Source organism: Boleophthalmus pectinirostris, unplaced genomic scaffold, assembly GCF_026225935.1.
Source record: "Boleophthalmus pectinirostris isolate CB_2022bp ecotype Guang Dong unplaced genomic scaffold, ASM2622593v1 HiC_scaffold_14, whole genome shotgun sequence".
NCBI lineage: Eukaryota > Metazoa > Chordata > Actinopteri > Gobiiformes > Gobiidae > Boleophthalmus > Boleophthalmus pectinirostris.
In genome coordinates, this window is record NW_026571047.1 from 30090122 (window position 1) to 30107776 (window position 17655).

The following is a 17655-nucleotide window of genomic DNA, read 5'->3' on the forward strand; positions in this document are numbered from 1 at the left end:
AGACCAAACCAGGCTAAGTAAAGCTCGCCACACACTACAGGATATTTAGTCTTTAAACAGTTTTTAAACATGCAACAAAAAGCGCAGACATGAGGAGAATCTTACAAGACTTAAAATCTCCGATCGCAAAGACTGCAGCGGGATCTGTCCGCGCACCACAGGATATAAAGTTGTGAGCGCGATCTCGTCAGCTGTTTCCTGTCTACAGTAAAACCACTCGCTTTTAGACTCTTAAGTGTTCGAAAGATCAGAGCAATGACCTTCTAGTTTAGATGCAAGTCAAAACTGTGATATTATTATTTGTGAAATGTGGTGCAAAACTTCACATACATGATTTTTTGAGCATAAAACATTGGAGATAAAGTCCACGAGGAAGTAGAGTCACTGTCGCTGCAGCTTTACCTCAATCTGTGCACTCTGTGGATGTAAACAGACACGTGGGAGGAACTACTCTCACCTTTTTACTTTAAAAGAACACTTCAAACTGGATTCACAGAGCTGTTTTGTTTTGTGGACTGGGGTCATTATTTGTGATGGACAGTTTCTATGGATAATGTGGATGAGATGCTGCAGGTTAAGTTTACCACTTTATGAGAGCTGGGTATATCAGTATGTCAATATTTTTGTTTGTATCTTGCCTCTCTGTGTCCGTCACTCCTCAGCTCCTGACGCTCTTGTTTTAATGGCTGTTATCGTAGCATCGCTGATGTTTGGTGGTTATGAGCTGACAGAGCAGCTCAGAGTCAGACTGACACAGAGACGAGGAGCACAGTGACTTCAGAATCGCACACGAAGACACAAAGTCGGGTGACGCCTCCCTGCAGTCGAGGAAAAGCAGTGTGTGTAGTGTGTGGCGGCCTTTAGAGAGATGACCCCACTAACAGAAATACATGCATGCTTTGCTTTTCAAGGTATTTTTGAGTAAATAAAACACCTGTGATTGAATATCTGCAAAATGGGCAAATTTAATGCCATACTGTGGAATATTTCTAGCCAGGCTGGTGCCACCTAGTGCCTCTGATCAATTTCATTTTCCTTCAGCGACTAGGTTAGGAATGCAAGAAGCCTGGAAGTTGTAGACCGCGCACCGGCAAATTGGCGAAGAGCTGAACCAACCTGAGTTGCGGTCCTAACCCTTTGGACTTCCTTCCTTTTCAAATACAAACTTTGCATTTTTTATTGCAGAAACAACAGTGATCGTTGACATACATGTTCACTCTCTGCTTTGTTTCGTTCTGGTGAATTACAGATGTCATAACCAAATAACAGCGATTGGTTAAAAAAAAAAAGGTACCCGCCTACCGTAGAGCGAACGAATCCTAATGCTGCGAGGTCAGACGGTTTCCACGAAGTGAAACCGGCTGATGGATCAGGCTAGAATATTTCAGCATCTCTCCTAACTTTAATAAAACCCCTTTCAAAACAGATCTATAGCAAAGTAACCCCATAACAGTTAAAGGGTTAGTTCAAGATACACTAACTATAACTCACTTTTGTTGGTAGGAGGGGCCTCTCCACAGATCTGACCTGTAACTTGACCTTGTGGTGTCACCAGCTTGTTTAGATGGAGACAAGCTGGTGACCTCTATGGAAAACTTAAATTGAAGATATTTAAAAAGTTTTCCTTCCTACATTTCTATTCAGTTCACGTTTATTTATATAGGACTTCTTTTTTGGTTGGATTTTTATTAAGGGCTGCCTGCTGCTAAAAACAGTCCCTTCTCTCTGCACACAAATAAAACACCTACTTATTCTCCTCTTTCTTACCCTCCGCTCATATTCACTGCTTCAAATACGACCGCTGGGTGCTTTGTGCTACTCCTGCATCGTGGCATCTGTTTTCTCAACCCACCTGCAGCCAGCCCCGGTTTGGATTCAATCTGAAAAGTTTCTGAAAGTACAGTACGCCCACTGAACCGGTGACAATATAGGATCAGCACCTGGGCAATAATCCTTTTGTCCTTAGAGACGAGGGCTGGGTGTCATTAAGAAGCTGCCGATACAAAACATACCTCGATACATAGGCCACGATACGATATATATCTCGGTACAGTGCATTTCGGTTCAGTACGATATGTTTCAAATCGATAAAATAAAGGCTAAATCATGGCTGTGATACTAAAAGTCTTTGTTAAACCACTTTTTGTGCAAAGTTCATATGAAACACAAACATTTTAATCATCAAAAGAGTGAAAATGTCAAATGTGTCGAGTTTCCTTCCACTGAACAAACAATAAAACTGTAGCTGTAACGAAATAATTTAGTAAAACATGCCAAAAAATACTCTTAGCGATATATTGATACAGCAGCCCACGATATCGATACTCTATCATCACATTAGACGATATGATATATGGATATTGGGATGTTTTAGCACACCCCTAAAGTCCAGTAAGTTTGTCCAAAATTAATATGAAAATCACCCATTTTACTCAAAACAGTGAAAATGTCAACAGAAATATAGCTCTTACACAAAATAATTTAGTAAAATATACCAAAAATTACTCTCCGCAATATCGATACAGCAGCCCACGATATCGATACTGTATCATCAAATTAAACAAAACGATATTTCAGTATTTTTGCACAACCCTTTAAAAGTCCAATCCTAATCATTTTAAATCTATTGGGAGTTTGCGTTTTTTTTTTTTTATTATTTTTTTTGCATCTTCTCTCTACTTAACACAGAGGAGGAATTCAGACACGGTAAATCCACTCCTACAGACAGTTTGCGGACAGAGGTGACTGTTCACTTGTTAAAGGTGCACTGTGTAACTTTTCTCGTGGAAGGCAAAGCAGAAATTTGTCAACTGGACAAAAGTTTATTTTTTGGTCAAATATGCTCATCCAAGCTGCTTCTTCAGTTCTGGTCAGACGCTGGAGGACACTGCCTTAAATCTGCCTGAAGGGAAAAACCAACCGCACTGAAACCAATGCTGTGTTTTAATATTCTCTGTGAACCCACTTGGATTTGGTTTTATTATGTTTCGCGTGTCCGACTTGGAGAAGAACATGAGAGCCACCCGGAACCTGACACCCAAACCCATAGGCAGTGATACGGACTAGGGATGGGCATTCGATGAAATTTTCTTAATCGATCGTCGGAAGAATTAACGATCGATTATCGATTAATCATTAACGTTTTTATATTAAAATGATCATCATTATTATTATTATCTGCACTACTAATCTGCATAAATAAATTCAACTTTACGACATATAACCGTAACGACTCTAGAGCCACATCAATCTGTTTGAGATTATAATGTGTTTAATTCAGTTTTGCGCAACTCTTACAGAAACGAAACTTAAAACCGTATCACTAATTTGCATAAACTCAGCGAAGATAAAACTACAGCTCTTTCTGTTGGATTAAAAGACATGTTTCAGTGGAATACAGGTTAGTAGTTATTTGACCGTATTTGCGTTTGTCAAAACCAGGACACCGTACGGGGGGAGGGAGGCGGGGACTCGTCATCGACATTGAGCGACTCTCACCTGGTAAAGCTTTTTCCCACTGGACACCGAAACATATGTTCCTGCTTTGTACACTGTGCACATGGCCTCCCACTTGTCCCAAACGCAACGGAAAGCGTGGAATTTCTTGTACAAATCATCGTTAAATATGCATTTGTGCTTCGGTACGTTGCAGACTGACCGACTGTTTGTGTTTGCTCGCTCCTTCTGATGCAGAGACACATGTACGGACCCTGTTTGGTCACGCCACGCACAACAACCTACATTCGGTTTGTCGATTAAAATTAACGTAATCAATGAAATTCTTAATGATCAATTATCGATTAATCGATTAATCATGCCCACCCCTAATACGGACGCAGTTAAGAATTGCAGTAATACGAGTGACGGTCATTTAAACCACTAAAGCGTCCAAACACAATCAAAACAGTTTATATTTGGAAGTGACATCTTGAATTCTGTCCGTCTCTCTGCGTTGTTCGAGCAGGCAAGTTCGCCGTCCGAGGAAAAGGGGCATGTCAGTGCGTGTTGCGAGCCAGTGTCCTTGGACCCCCGAGATGGATAAATAATAAAACACACAATAACACAGTGTAGTTTCAGTGTAGTTTGCTCCTCCCTTCAGGCAGATTTAAGGCAGTGGCCTCCAGTGTCTGACCAGAACTGAAGAAGCAGCTTGGATGAACAGCAAAACATATTCGACCAAAAAATAAACTTTTGTCTAGTTGACAAATTGAATTTCTCCTTTGACTTCTGCCTGGACGACTGAAGGATTTTATATAGAGTACATCTTTTCTAGTGGAAGGTTGTCTGCTCGTCTCCATGGAAACGTTATTGCTGAAATGTCCCATAGTATGACGTCAAATATCTATCTCCATGGAGTCAAGCAGGTGACGCTACTTGGCCAATTTACAGGTCAGATCTGTGGATAAATGGCCCTGCTCTTGTTCTGATTATTTCTTATTTGAATATCTGAATAGAATATCTGTTTTCCATGACGGTAAAATCCCCTGTATCTCAATAAATGCAGATAATATACATTTAATGCAATACTGTGGAACATTGTAGGTAAAGCAGTAACTTCTCCATGGCTACAAACAGGTGCCAGACCCTCCACAGATGTCATAGATGTTAACTTTATAACACTTGACTACAAAATGTCTTCTTTAACGTAATCACATTTAAAGTTTCACAAAAATCTTGCTTAGTTTTTCTGCTTGACGAGGTTTACAACCGCTGTGACACACGTAGAGATAATTCCATAACTGTTACCTTGCAACCATAGCGTTAACGAGAACCAAAGCCCTTAATTTGCCCAGTGGTTATTTTTTAATTAGACTATTAAAAATAAATGGAGAAGGTCAGTGAGGAACTTTTAAAGAGCCCCGTTTTGAATTTCATGGCCAGAAGCGTAGAAATCTGGATGTGCAACTTGTCAATTAAATGCAAAACTCTGGGGGGCTAATTGGAAAGGTTCGTTAATCAAATTTGAATTAAATTGAGATCTCGTTGCCTGTACCAGCCTCCTTAAAAGCATTAACAGTAATATAATAAAACATATGCTATTCTTTCTGGCATCCAATTAAGATACAATGAACACAAACCCTGCATATTTAGGCTGAGTTTTTCTCTCAAAGTGAGAAAAAACCTATCAAGTCTCAAGAATCCATTATATGTGTTTTATAAGTTAGAAAATGATGGCCTCAAGTTGGACCCGACTGATATGGATTTTTTTGAGGCTGATATAAAACCAATAAAATGGGAGTTGGAGCTGCTGATATAAAAGCAGATATATTTAGTGATGTAAAAATTCAATATAAATCTTCAATTCATTAGTATAAAACTACCACTATTAGTCTTTAACAGTAAATGCGTTTGCGCTATTAATTATACACGTAAATGTCAATCATTCACACCTCTATTCACAGCTCATTTACATATCAGTGCAGGTCCAGTAACGTGTACAGCCACTATAGTCACTTTACACAAGGCCAATGGAAGAGAAAACGGGCTGTAACAGGGTAGCTGCGGCCTAGGCCTTAAAAAGCCGTAAATTATGTTGTCCAAGTCTTATTTTTTTCACAAAGGTCTCAAATTTCATTAGCCTATTTTTTTGTAAACTCAACCGAGCTGCAGTGCAATGTTAAATGGAGGGAGGGAAAAAAAACAACGTGAAATCATGTAACGTGAATGAACGTGAATGGACTATGCGCAGTGAGTAAGCCATTAGCGCAATGAGTAAACCATTAGTACAGTGGAAGAAAACATTGGATGGAACATGGGGAAGTGAAGGTTTAATCCACAGTGGCTTTTAGAGTCTAGATGCAGTAGTTGGTTGGTCATTATTAGAATTGGATCCGGTGTTTTTCGCCGGCATAATGGGTGCGATGTTGGTCTTAATTGTCATTTAAGCGGTCTTAAAAAGCTCTTAAAAAAGTTTTAAATTTGGGGTGGTCAAACCTGGGGATATCCTGTGTAAACAAACACACATAAACACTGAGAAAGAAAGAAGAGTAGCTTCAAAACGACACATTGGCAACACTCACTGCTCACACAGGCTCCTTTCAGTCTGCATTAATAAGTTTGATAAAAAACAAACTTATTGGTGAAGCCTGTTTTGTTGCTGGCCTGAAGTTCAGTTTTATTTATAGTCAGTCAGTATTGTGGATCAGACACAAGTGCCTTTAAAACCAGCGCCTCAGAGTTGCACACATGGATCTGGTAAACAAGTTCACGTGATTGAAATGACTCTGGGGGTGGATTCATGGACAGTACGACATCACACACTCAGATAAATTACTCTGCAGATAAACATTGATGTGTAAATTGAATTAAATGGACATAATATAGTGCACATGTGGCTAGGCCAAGGCCCGCGGGCCACATCCTGCCCACCAAGTCATTTTATGTGGCCCACAAGGGGTTGAAAGGTATAATGTATCATTATGTTGTGACTCTGTGCTGCTACTACATCTCCCACAATGCACCGCAGTTGTTTCTTGTGACGTGACTGCATCCCGCCACTAGAGTGGCCCAGAAAACTTCCCCAAATTTCTCCAAAAATGTCCAAGAAAAGAAACATTTATGCAGAAGGACGACTATTTCATGAATGTTACTGAAGGAGTAATGTGAATATTTTAACTTAAACCTTTAAATCAAATCCAGTCTACAGCACATTTCATAAACAAAACAGTTTCCCAAGTTCTGCACAATACAGATGGGCCTGGTCAAGTAAACAGCAAGGCCAAAAATTCAAGTTAATGCATCTGATATAAAAATGTATTCAACAGATACATATGTACTCTAGTTTATGAAACTGTTTACCTTTTTTCTGTAACATTTTTGGTTCTAAAGTTACATACGTTTTAAACAGACCATGTATGAAACATGGAACAAAAAAAAAACAAAAAAAGACCTGCAAATCATGTAAATAAACTAATGTATTTCATCATATCTTGTTATTTGATCTTTGAACTGTTGCTGAAGGTACATGATTTAAAAAAAAAAAAAAAAAAGTATTTAAAATGATAAAAATTTGCTTGGAAGGACTGACATATTTTATAGAAATAGTTATTCATTTCATTTTGAAGTAATATTAAAGTATTTGGAAGAAAAAATAACCTCATCATGTAACATCATTGTCCTTTGCGTTTCATTTTACACTTTTTGGAGTAAACTTTTCTAAAGGCAACACAAACCCAGTGGCAGTTTGTTATTAGGTTTAAATGGGGTTTTTGTCATTGGGAAGAAGACTTAGAGTGTTTTTTTCCTTTTCTTAAGAAGTAAATAGCTTGACCAATTTTCTTGTCTCTAACCTCCTTTTTGCTCAGTGCCTGGTAAAGTCGTAAAGTCTGGCATCTGTGGAGCTGTTTCCTGGGTGCAGTGTTTATTTGAGTGTAAAACTGACTGGGTTCATCTGTAGGGAGGAGATGGACTAAAGCTGCATTGTGTAACTTTTCTGGTGGAGGGTTTGTCAAATGCTTTTATCCATGCAGGTTTTTATTATTACTGCTTTGTCCAGAATGTTTCACAGTATGGTATTAAACCTTACGATCTTCGTGGAGACCAAACCAGACCAAGTTTGGAAAGGCGACCCCGCTCACAGACATGAAAACGCTTTCGGGTAAAAACAACAAAATGTTTTATTGGAAGTGCCTTTTGTTTAGAGGCTTTGGGGCTTAAAAACGCAAAAATCTGAAACCACCCTCCAGAGTGATAAAATTTAATACGCTTCACCGTAGCGTTTCCGTCTACACTGCCCAAGACGCAAAACTCTGGTCAGATCTGCTCACGTCGCGTACGTGTTTAAGTCACAAACATACAGTACACAGAAACAAACATGTCGGATCACTTCCATACGCTGGACCTTCCTCTCTGGCAGCTCTAATAAACTTACAGGAGGCATCCCAACAAATATACAGAATCTGCAGAGATACAATTAGTGAACTGAGAAGGATCTGTAATACATCCATGCTGTATTTCAGACTTCCAGTCATTGCGCAATGCATACTGGGAAGGGTCCTCCGAAAAAATGAGCATCAAACCGCCATGTTTGTTTTCCCAGTGGGATCGGTCTCTTGTCAAATTTGATCTTTTCAAGTCTTTTGAACCATATCACTTTTGTTTCTGGTTCTGATATTGTCATATTTCAGTTTTGGGATTCGGACATCGTTAATTGTGTGGTTGTTGGATCCTAACAGCGGAAAACGACTCGAGAAATTTGTTTGCGAACTCCATAAATGCAAAAGGGAATCAGATGTGTGTGACTGCAAACCTCCGTTCAAACTGTTTCCCTTCCCAACGGAATTGAAAAATCGTGAAAGGCGAAGGCGATGGGCAGGATTCATCCACAGGAAGGACCAAAAATTAAACCTTTGGCTGCTTAAGAAATCATCCCGAGTTTGAAGCGAACATTTTGTATGTGGAGCGCCATCAAAGCAAAATCCCGATCCCTTGCTCAACCTCGGTTACGAATTTAAAAAGTCAACGCCAAAGCGAAAGGCACCAGCTGTTTGCCAAGAAACACCTTCCACTGCAAAGAGACCAAGACGTGATGTATGCATGTATGTGTGGATATGTTTTTTGTATATATGTGGGTATATTTTTGCAAATGACAGGTAAGCACTCCAAAGGTGATATTTAAAAAAAAAAGGGAAAAAAAAGTGAACCATGTGTTTATGTAAAACAATTGGGGTAGGACTCCATACATTTTTAAAACTTCATCCTACTCCTTTTGAGCACCAGTTCCCAAATATGTCATGTACATATCACTATTTTTGTTATTGTTTTTGAATCTTGTTGTACCTGGCTCAAACAAATAAATAAATGAATGAATTGAATGAATGATGTTGCTGTAAAGTCAAACAAGAAAGTGCGAGCTCAGTCTGTCTGTCTTCTGCACCTCTCGCTTAACAAACGGGATTTTGCTTTGGTACGCACCTGGTCCTCGCGGTCGAGCCAGACGGTTAGGGACGAGAACTGGAAAACCAGTCGATGGTGGGACAACTTTGTGGAAGGAGTAGCTGATGAAATTGCGTTGTTCCGTATGTCCAAAGACGCCCTTGTTGCTTTAACTCTTTCCCCCATGAAGACGACATTTGACGACCCCCCCTGAACCCTTAATGACGACTTTTGACACCTCCGCCGTATCACTAAAGACGAGATTTGACGACCTTTAGAAATGGCTCGGTTTTTCACATTTAAACAGAGACTGTGATCGGTCGGGGCCACTACAACCCACACTAGACTGACCAATAGGATTCAAGGATATGTTTTCGCCGATTTTTTCCGAAGTTAATCGAAATAGTGACGATGGTAGCTTCCGGAAAAAACACAACACGAAACACGTTTCAAAGTGATGATGTTGAAGTTGATTATAAAGTGGAAAACAGCGATAGCGACGGACTTTCGGGGAGAAGGTGAGAACGCCGCTGATGCGTCTGTGTGGAGTCCTGCGATGTCCCAACAAACTATCTGAGCTTTATACTCGATTATGAACCAAAATTGCCCTGAAATCTGGATGTTGCCCAGGTTAGTCCTTTAAAATATTTCAGTCTTTTTTTCCAAGATGCGATGTATAACAGAATCGCTACAGAAAAAAACGCTTATGTGGAGCTCTGCGCACGAGAAAGAAACCAAGATGACAAATACTGGACACACACTGACGGGGAAGAGTTTTATTATTATATTATTATATTATAATAAGCTAAATTAGTTGAATAAATAAAATAAGTTGAATAAGCTAAATGAGTTGAATAAATAAAATAAGTTGAATAAGCTAAATGAGTTGAATAAGTTAAATGGAAAAAAATGAATTGGGTGCACACAGGTGAACAACAGGTAAAAAACAGGTGTACACTTGGCTATACTGTATCTGGTGATATGAAATCTGTTTAAATACTTTGACAAAGTATATTTTTTATTTTTTTATGAATATAGTACTCAGAACATGCAGATATCAGATGCTGAATGTAGTTTTTTGTTTTCGAGTTTGCACCTGACCAGGTAAACTCTCATTTTCAGTGAGCTGTTATACACCTATAAATGAGTTGAATCACATTTAAACATCCAGAAATGAATAGTTCAGAGTCTAAGGTTTCCAGAGATACAAGTATGTCTGTGTTACAATTAAGTTCATGAGTGTAAAAATCATTTATAATCACTCGTGGAAGTCTGTTTTCTTTTATGCAGTTATGCTCTATGGGTGTAGCCCTAGTAACATATGTATGGGTTGTTCCTAGTAGGCGTCCAGGGGGGAAAGAGTTAAGTACAAACATACCCAATCGAATTCCACACACTTTTGCTCGTCAAACGCAGAATAAAAAGCGAAGACGCGACGCCACTTTTCAGACCGTCATCATATAAACGTAGCCTCAGAATGCCTTTTTTCTAGATATTTTTGAGCTATAAAACCACCTGTAATCGAATAAATGTAAGGTAGAGCTGTTTAATGTCATGCTGTGAAACATTCCAAGCAGAGCAATGACATATCCATAGAAAAACAAGTCACACCGTGCGCATTTACGAGTGTTGTTTTCCTTTTCTTAAGAAGTAAATAGCCAGACCAATTTTCTTGTCTCTAACCTCCCTTTGCTCAATGCCTGGTAAAGTGATAAAATGGCAAAGCTTCCCGGGTGCAATGTTTATTTGAGTGTAAAATTGACTGGGTTCATCTGTAGGGAGGAGCAGGACCATCAGGCAGAACTTTCATTTCTTACTTTATAGACTTGTACGGGAGTTTAAAGGAGGACGAATTGATCGGAAAGTAAGCAAGAGCTAAAACGTCTTCTTTTAGCTCTGCTCAGAAATAATCGTCCTGGGAAATTACCCTTTGGAGTCGGCAATGTGTAATTTATTGTGTGAATACTGAGGTAGTTTCCATTTATTTCTTTACAACTATTAGAAAAAATAACAAATACAGCTAATTGTGAAGTAGTGCTGCACTGAGCTGAGGGAGAGAAAGAGGGGAACAGTTTTGACTAAATACTGCTAAGGCTTTATTTGGAGTAGAAAATCCCAAGACCAAATTTAGACCTGGTTTTGGACCTGGTTTATCCCTGGTTTAGACCCGTTTAGCCCTTGGTTTAGTTCTTGGTTTAGTCATGGTTTAGTCATAGTTTTGCCTTGGTTTTGACCTGGTTTAGACCTGGTTTAGACCTGGTTTAGACCTGGTTTAGCCCTGGTTCTGTGCTGGTTTAGACCTGGTTTAGACCTGGTTTTAGACCTTCATTTAACCCTGGTTTAACCCTGGTTTAGTCCTGGTTTAGTCTTGGTTTAGCCCTTGGTTTAGCTCTTGGTTTAGCTCTTGGTTTAGACCTGGTTTAGATCTGGTTTAGTCCTGGTTTGGACCTGGTGTAGACCTGGTTTAGACCTGGTTTTGTGCTGGTTTAGACCTGGTTTTGTGCTGGTTTAGACCTGGTTTAGACCTGGTGTTAGACCTGGTTTAGGCCTGGTTTAGGCCTGGTTTAAACCTGGTTTAGACCTGGTTTAATCCTGGTTTAGCCTTGGTTTAGTCATGGTTTACTTCTTGGTGTAGTTCTTGGTCTAGTCCTCTTTTAGCCCCTAATTTATTTTAGTCCTGATTTAGACTCTGATTTAGACCCTGTTTTAGTCCTGGTTTGGACCTGGTTTAGGCTTGATTTAGACCTGGTTTAGACCTGATTTAGACCCTGATTTAGTTGTAGTTTTGACTTGGTTTATTAATTATTAATATTAATTTTGGCCTATAGAGTGTTGTGATGCCATCTGAAACCCTGAAACCCTTGTAAGTGATTTTAATTAATTATTATCTTTTTTTTGTAGCATCGTGTGACGGGCGCAAAGACTCAGATGATCATGGAGGACTGGGACTTCCTTCAGCTTCAGTGTGCGCTCTATATAAACTCTGAGCTCTCTGGGATCCCTCTGAACATGGCCCCAAAGAAGTGGACCAGAGGATTTGTGCAGAGACTGAAGGGGAAACAAGGTAAGAACCAGGGCTATTTAAGGTCCTATATTACTCAAAATTGACTTCTGTGAGCTTATAGTCAAGCTCTAATGCTGTTACCGCCTCAAAAACAGACCTGGAGTGGTCTTAGAACAGAAAATGTAAAAATAGGTAAGGTACAAACCGGAGGCACTCTGACTGAATATATTAAAAGTCCTTTATTACATGAAGGGACGCCAACACGTTTCGACCAGCAAGATGGTCTTCGTCAGGGCAAAGTAGTACTTTTAATATATTCAGTTGGAGTGCCTTGGGTTTGTACCTTACCTATTTTTACATTTTGCTGTAAGGGTAATTTTCTGTTCTAAGACCAGTGTCTGAACCCTCGTAGAGCACTTGTACTGATATTTTTTTACTCTTTTAAGACCCAGTGAAGCGCTCTACCCCTCTTGTTTTTTCTAACGCATCAAGATCTGGAGTTGTGTTTTGTTTTATTTGAACACTCTTTATGATTACCGTATTTTTTGGACTTTAAGGCCCACTTAAAATCCTTTAATTTTCTCAAAAATCAACCTTATGTATTAATTCTAGTTGGTGCTTACTGACCTTGAACCGATTTTATGTGGTACACAGTGCTCAAAAATCTGTCAAAATGTTTTAGTACGACTTTGGTAAACTATGAAGTCGCACCGCATGATGGATTACGGCTACTGTTGTCAGGAGCCTCACAGAGTCGTGTCCTTTAGTCCGACAGAAGCTGAACCGCATCAGCGCACAAGGAGTGAGCTGTTTTTTCAGAGCTTATAGTTTATGCAAATTAGTCATGTGATTTTAAGTTTAGTTTCTGTAAAACGTAAACAAATGTGGGCAAAGCTGCATTAAACACATTATTACTCAATGTATATTTAAGTCGTCCTTGTAGGAAATAAAAAAACAAACTTATTCACATTCATAATACACATTCAGCAAGACAAGGAGGAAACGCTGGTCGAATTAGGCCAAGATCTGTCAATGGATCATGGATGCCTGGGCTAAGGATCAGTCTCAAGTGTCGTCCGTTTGTTTCACTTAAAGGTTGTATAGAGGATTTTCCAAGGAACGAGAAATCCAGCGACTGTTTGTCCTTTTTCAAATGTTGCGCATGCGTGAAACCACCCCCCCTCCCCTACAGCTCCTACGTAGAAACACCTCCTCCCGCCTCCTCCTTACGCCAGAAACAGGTTTGTTTACAGCCGGTGCTGCACATGACTTGTAAACAACTAACTACAGTGTTGGTTAGGCAAGACGGAGAAGTGAGGAGCGGGGGGGAGGAGGTGCGCGGACATTTCGTGCGCGGACGAGAAGTGAGGAGCAGGAAGAAGAGCGGATCGGGCAGCGGGGAGAGGAGCAGGAAAGGGGTGCAGAGAAGGTTGCGCGGAGATTCAGTGCGAATGAACTAGCTACACGCAGCAGCAAGCGGACTCTTTCTTTGCCTTGAAAATTACGTTTTCAGACATAGGATATCGCTTTCGTGTCCTGAAAAACGTTTGTCTAGCTCTTGGAAATAAAGTACGTTTTCATAATAAGCAGAAGTAACCTGTCCAGGCATAATTTGTGGACCAGTGCGTCAGTCTTTAGACCCTTCGTCTGCTTCAGTTGCGCCATCGCTGGAATTAATTTTCAAGAATCACCTTAGTTTGGCTTTGCTGCTTTTCCCCTTGTCTTCTTCTTTCAGCGACCTCAAAAACGGACTTTCTTTTGCGGCGAACTGCTCCTGGATTCTTGTCGCCATTGCAACAAACTTTGTGCGAACTGCGAGGAAGATATAGGTAAAAAAAAAAACCGCTAAGAACTGTTGCGTTGGTGGAGTAAACAGCGTCTGTGCGTCTTGCGTCTGTGGACTGCGTGACAGACGTACGTAAACCACGTACCGGCGGCGCGCAGGCAAGTCAGTTACGCTAGAAACGTAGGGAGTTTGATTGACAGCCTGTCAGCTAACAGATAACGAGGCAGTGTCGTTATCTATTGGCAAATGTTTAGCCCCACCATGTCCAGAGTTGATGAATTTTTATTCTTTTTTTGGTCATCATAATTACAAGGCTACTGCACCTCTATAATCTATCATTGACAATTTGAAACAAAAAAAAATCCTCCATACAACCTTTAACGCTCCTTATAATCCAGTGCACTTTATGTATGAAAATAGATGAGAAAATTCAACATTATTGATATTGCACCTTATAATCCGGTGCGCCTTATTACCGAAAATTTACTCTTGTGAGCTTTTAGTCATGATATAATGCCGTTACCTCCTCAAAAACAGACCTGGAGTTGTGTTTTGTTTCATTCAGACACCCTTCATGATTAGTCTGTCTAAATCTATTAAGTTCAAAATGCTCTCCTCCGGCCTTGTGATGTCATGAAGTGGTTGTTTCCAAGTTGTCAACTACTTTTTGACCTTTTATTCAGTAGAGATTGGCAACTCCAGAATTTCCCTAAATTATCCAAATGATTCTGGTGAAGCTGTATGGAGTTGTAGTACCTCATCGCAAGGTGGAACAGAGTGTTTTGAGAAAAGAACTCAGCCTAATTATGCAGATTTGTGTGTTAAAAATGTGTGAAGGAAACAAAACACAACTCCTCACCTGTTTGTGATGAGGAAACTACATTATTACAGACAGACACTTCAGAAAACAGAGTAAATCGATCTCCTGTAACTTTTTTGCTCTGCCATTTTGCTTGTCTCCATGGAGATGCTGCTGCTTGGCTGGTATGTCCCACAGTAGTGCATTAAACTTCTATCTATTTGGGAGATATTCACTTAAACATACTTTTTTTTTTTTCCCCCAGTATTTTTATACATTTTCAGACAAAAAATATTTACACAAACAGCTGACCATGTTATTAACACAGGTCAACATATAACTGAAAAAATTTAATAAAATATAAATAATAATAACTAGGGATGGGCATGATTAGTCGATTAATCGATAATTGATCATTAAGAATTTCATCGTTTACGTTCATTTTAATCGACAAACCGAATGTAGGTTGCTGTGCGTAGCGTAGAGCGACCAAACAGGGTCAGTACGTGTAGCTCTCTGCACACAGAACGAGCGAGACACTAACAGTCGGTCAGTCTACAACGTACTGAAGTGCAAATATGAATCATGTGCAACGATGACTTGTACAAGAAAGTCCATGCTTTCCGTTCGGGACAAGTGTGAGTCCATGTGCACAGTGTATAAAGCAGCACATATGTTTCGGTGTCCAGTGGGAAAAAGCTTTGCCAGGTGAGAGTCGCGCAATGTCGATGACGAGTCCCCACCTCCCTCCCCCCGTACGATGTCCTGGTTTTGACAAACGCAAATCTGGTCACACTAACCTGTATTCCACTGAGTCATGTCTTTTAATCTGACAGAAATTGACTGCATCAGCGACACAAGAGCTGTAGTTTTATCTTCGCTTAGTTTATGCAAATTAGCGATGCGGTTTTAAGTTTTGTTTCTGTGAGAGTTGCGCAAAACTGAATTAAACACATTATGGTAAATGGTAAATGGTCACATTTTTCTATAGCGCTTTTCCACCTTCAAGGCACTCAAAGCGCTTTACAACAAGGAACCACTCACCCATCAAACGGGCTGATGTGGCTCTAGAGTCGTTACGGTTTATATGTCGTAAAGTTGAATTTATTTATGCAGATTAGTAGTGCAGATAGTAATAATAATTATGATAATTTTAATATAAAAACGTTAATGATTAATCGATAATCGATCGTTAATTCTTCCGACGATCGATTAAGAAAATTTCACCGAATGCCCGTCCCTAATAATAACGGTAAATGGTCACATTTTTCTATAGCGCTTTTCCACCTTCAAGGCACTCAAAGCGCTTTACAACAAGGAACCACTCACCCATTCACACACATTCACACACCAGTGTACGCAGACACTGTGGGCAAGGTGGGTTAAGTGTCTTGCCCAAGGGACACAACGACAGCATTCATCTGTGGGAGCTGGAATCACACCAGCCAACCTGTGGGTCAGTGGATCTGACCGCTCAACCTGTGATTTATTTATTTATTTATTATTTTTTTTTAATAATATAATAACAAGCCAATTCACACTCACACACTCATACACACATACACATTCACATATTCACTAAACAATATTTGCACAATACAGTCTATCAGTCGCAAGTCAGAGATTTATATTCAGTGACCATATTTACTTTAAAAAAAAGAAAAATGGGTAAAAAAAAAATAATAATAATAAAAAATAAATAAATAAATGAATCACTTAAACATACTTATTTTGACTGTTTGAAAATACTAAAAAAAAAAAAAAAACAGCCCCAAGTTGTGTCATCACATTAATATTAATAATAACAACATGCTAATGCGCACTTCCTGATTCTCGGACAATACAACGCTTTAAAATTAGATGCAGACACCACACAGTAAACAGATTTTGACCTCAAGAGCTGTTTATAAATTTATCTGTTCTGGGGAAAGACAAATTTAACTAAAATACATGGGGAAAAATGGGGTACAGTTTCTATTATTTTGTTTTGAGTATTACATTCTATGGTCAAAAAAAGATTGTGATTTCGCCGTATCTGAGTATAAAGTCTTTTCCTTGTTATCGAAATAGTTAGACTAAAAACTTAGGGAAGATTGGTAGAGTTTGGTTCTATGTAGGATTCAGCGCTGATAATTTTCCTGACAGTTGAAAACGTGTACCCCACCAGTGCCAGTTATTTTTCAAACTTTAATTGGTGTTTTGGGAAAGAAACTTCACAAAGTATCTTGTAAAATACTGTATTTTTTTCCTAATTAATCCTTAAGGAATAGTTTTTGTCAAGAGTGAAACTTTTTTCCATTTTCTAAAGTTTTAAAGCCTCTGCCTGTTACGGTTCATTTCTGTGAAGGAAACAGTTTGTGTTGATTTAGTGCTCTTTAGTTTTGATGAGATACGGCTAAAGTGGTGCTGGTCCACTGTAGATAGTTTAGACATTGGTTTGGACCCTGGTTTAGACCACATTGAGATCTGATTGACTCGTTTTGGGCCTGGTTTAGTCCTGCTTAAGGCCTGGTTTGGACCTAGTTTAGGCCTGTTTTATCCTGGACGCCATTTACACAGAAACTATCACTGTATCACCGTATTGCGTCCACACACGTCGTTTCTGTGTCTGCAATCCTTCCTTATCCACACAGCTTTGAGCATATTTGTTTACATTTTACAGAAACAAATGGCTCATTTGCATAAACTGAGCCCTCAAAAAACAGCTCATTATTGTGCGCTGATGCGGTTCAGCTTCTGTCGGACTAAAGGACACGACTCAGTGGAATATGAGTGTTGTTTCTGTGACAGAGGGGTGTTCTGCTGATGGTGAGTCTGTTCTGTGCTTCTGTCGTGTTGGAGATGCTTCATGTTAAACTTTTCAGAGTTTATACATCTGCAGGTCGCACACACAGACCGTTTATATCACAGGTGTCAAACATGCGGCCCGGGGGCCAGATCCGGCCCTCCAAGACCTTTAATCTGGTCCTCGGCTGATTTTCTACTCAAATATTTAAATTCTATTTTTTATTAAAATATTGTTAATTCTCTGTGGTGTTTATCACAGCAGCGTCTCCAGTGTCTCTGTACGTGGCCCCTCCCACCAGAGCAGCACAAATGAAGACTTGTCTCTTTCCAAACGCTCTTAAAGGACGATCGTTTTGACTGTTGACCGTGACACCCTCATCAGAAAAATGTCCAACATGAGAAAAG

The 17655-nt window shown here is 39.6% G+C and overlaps 1 protein-coding gene across 1 annotated transcript in view; it reads left to right on the plus strand.

The window, feature by feature from the left end:
* The window catches only part of polr3a (polymerase (RNA) III (DNA directed) polypeptide A), a 224469-nt gene that overhangs the window by 15124 nt on the left and 191690 nt on the right, over positions 1 to 17655 (plus strand). Inside the window, exon 7 of the mRNA XM_055150075.1 lies at positions 11776 to 11938. Coding sequence (XP_055006050.1) covers positions 11776 to 11938 — 163 coding nt within the window. The remainder of the gene's footprint in view (positions 1 to 11775; positions 11939 to 17655) is intronic.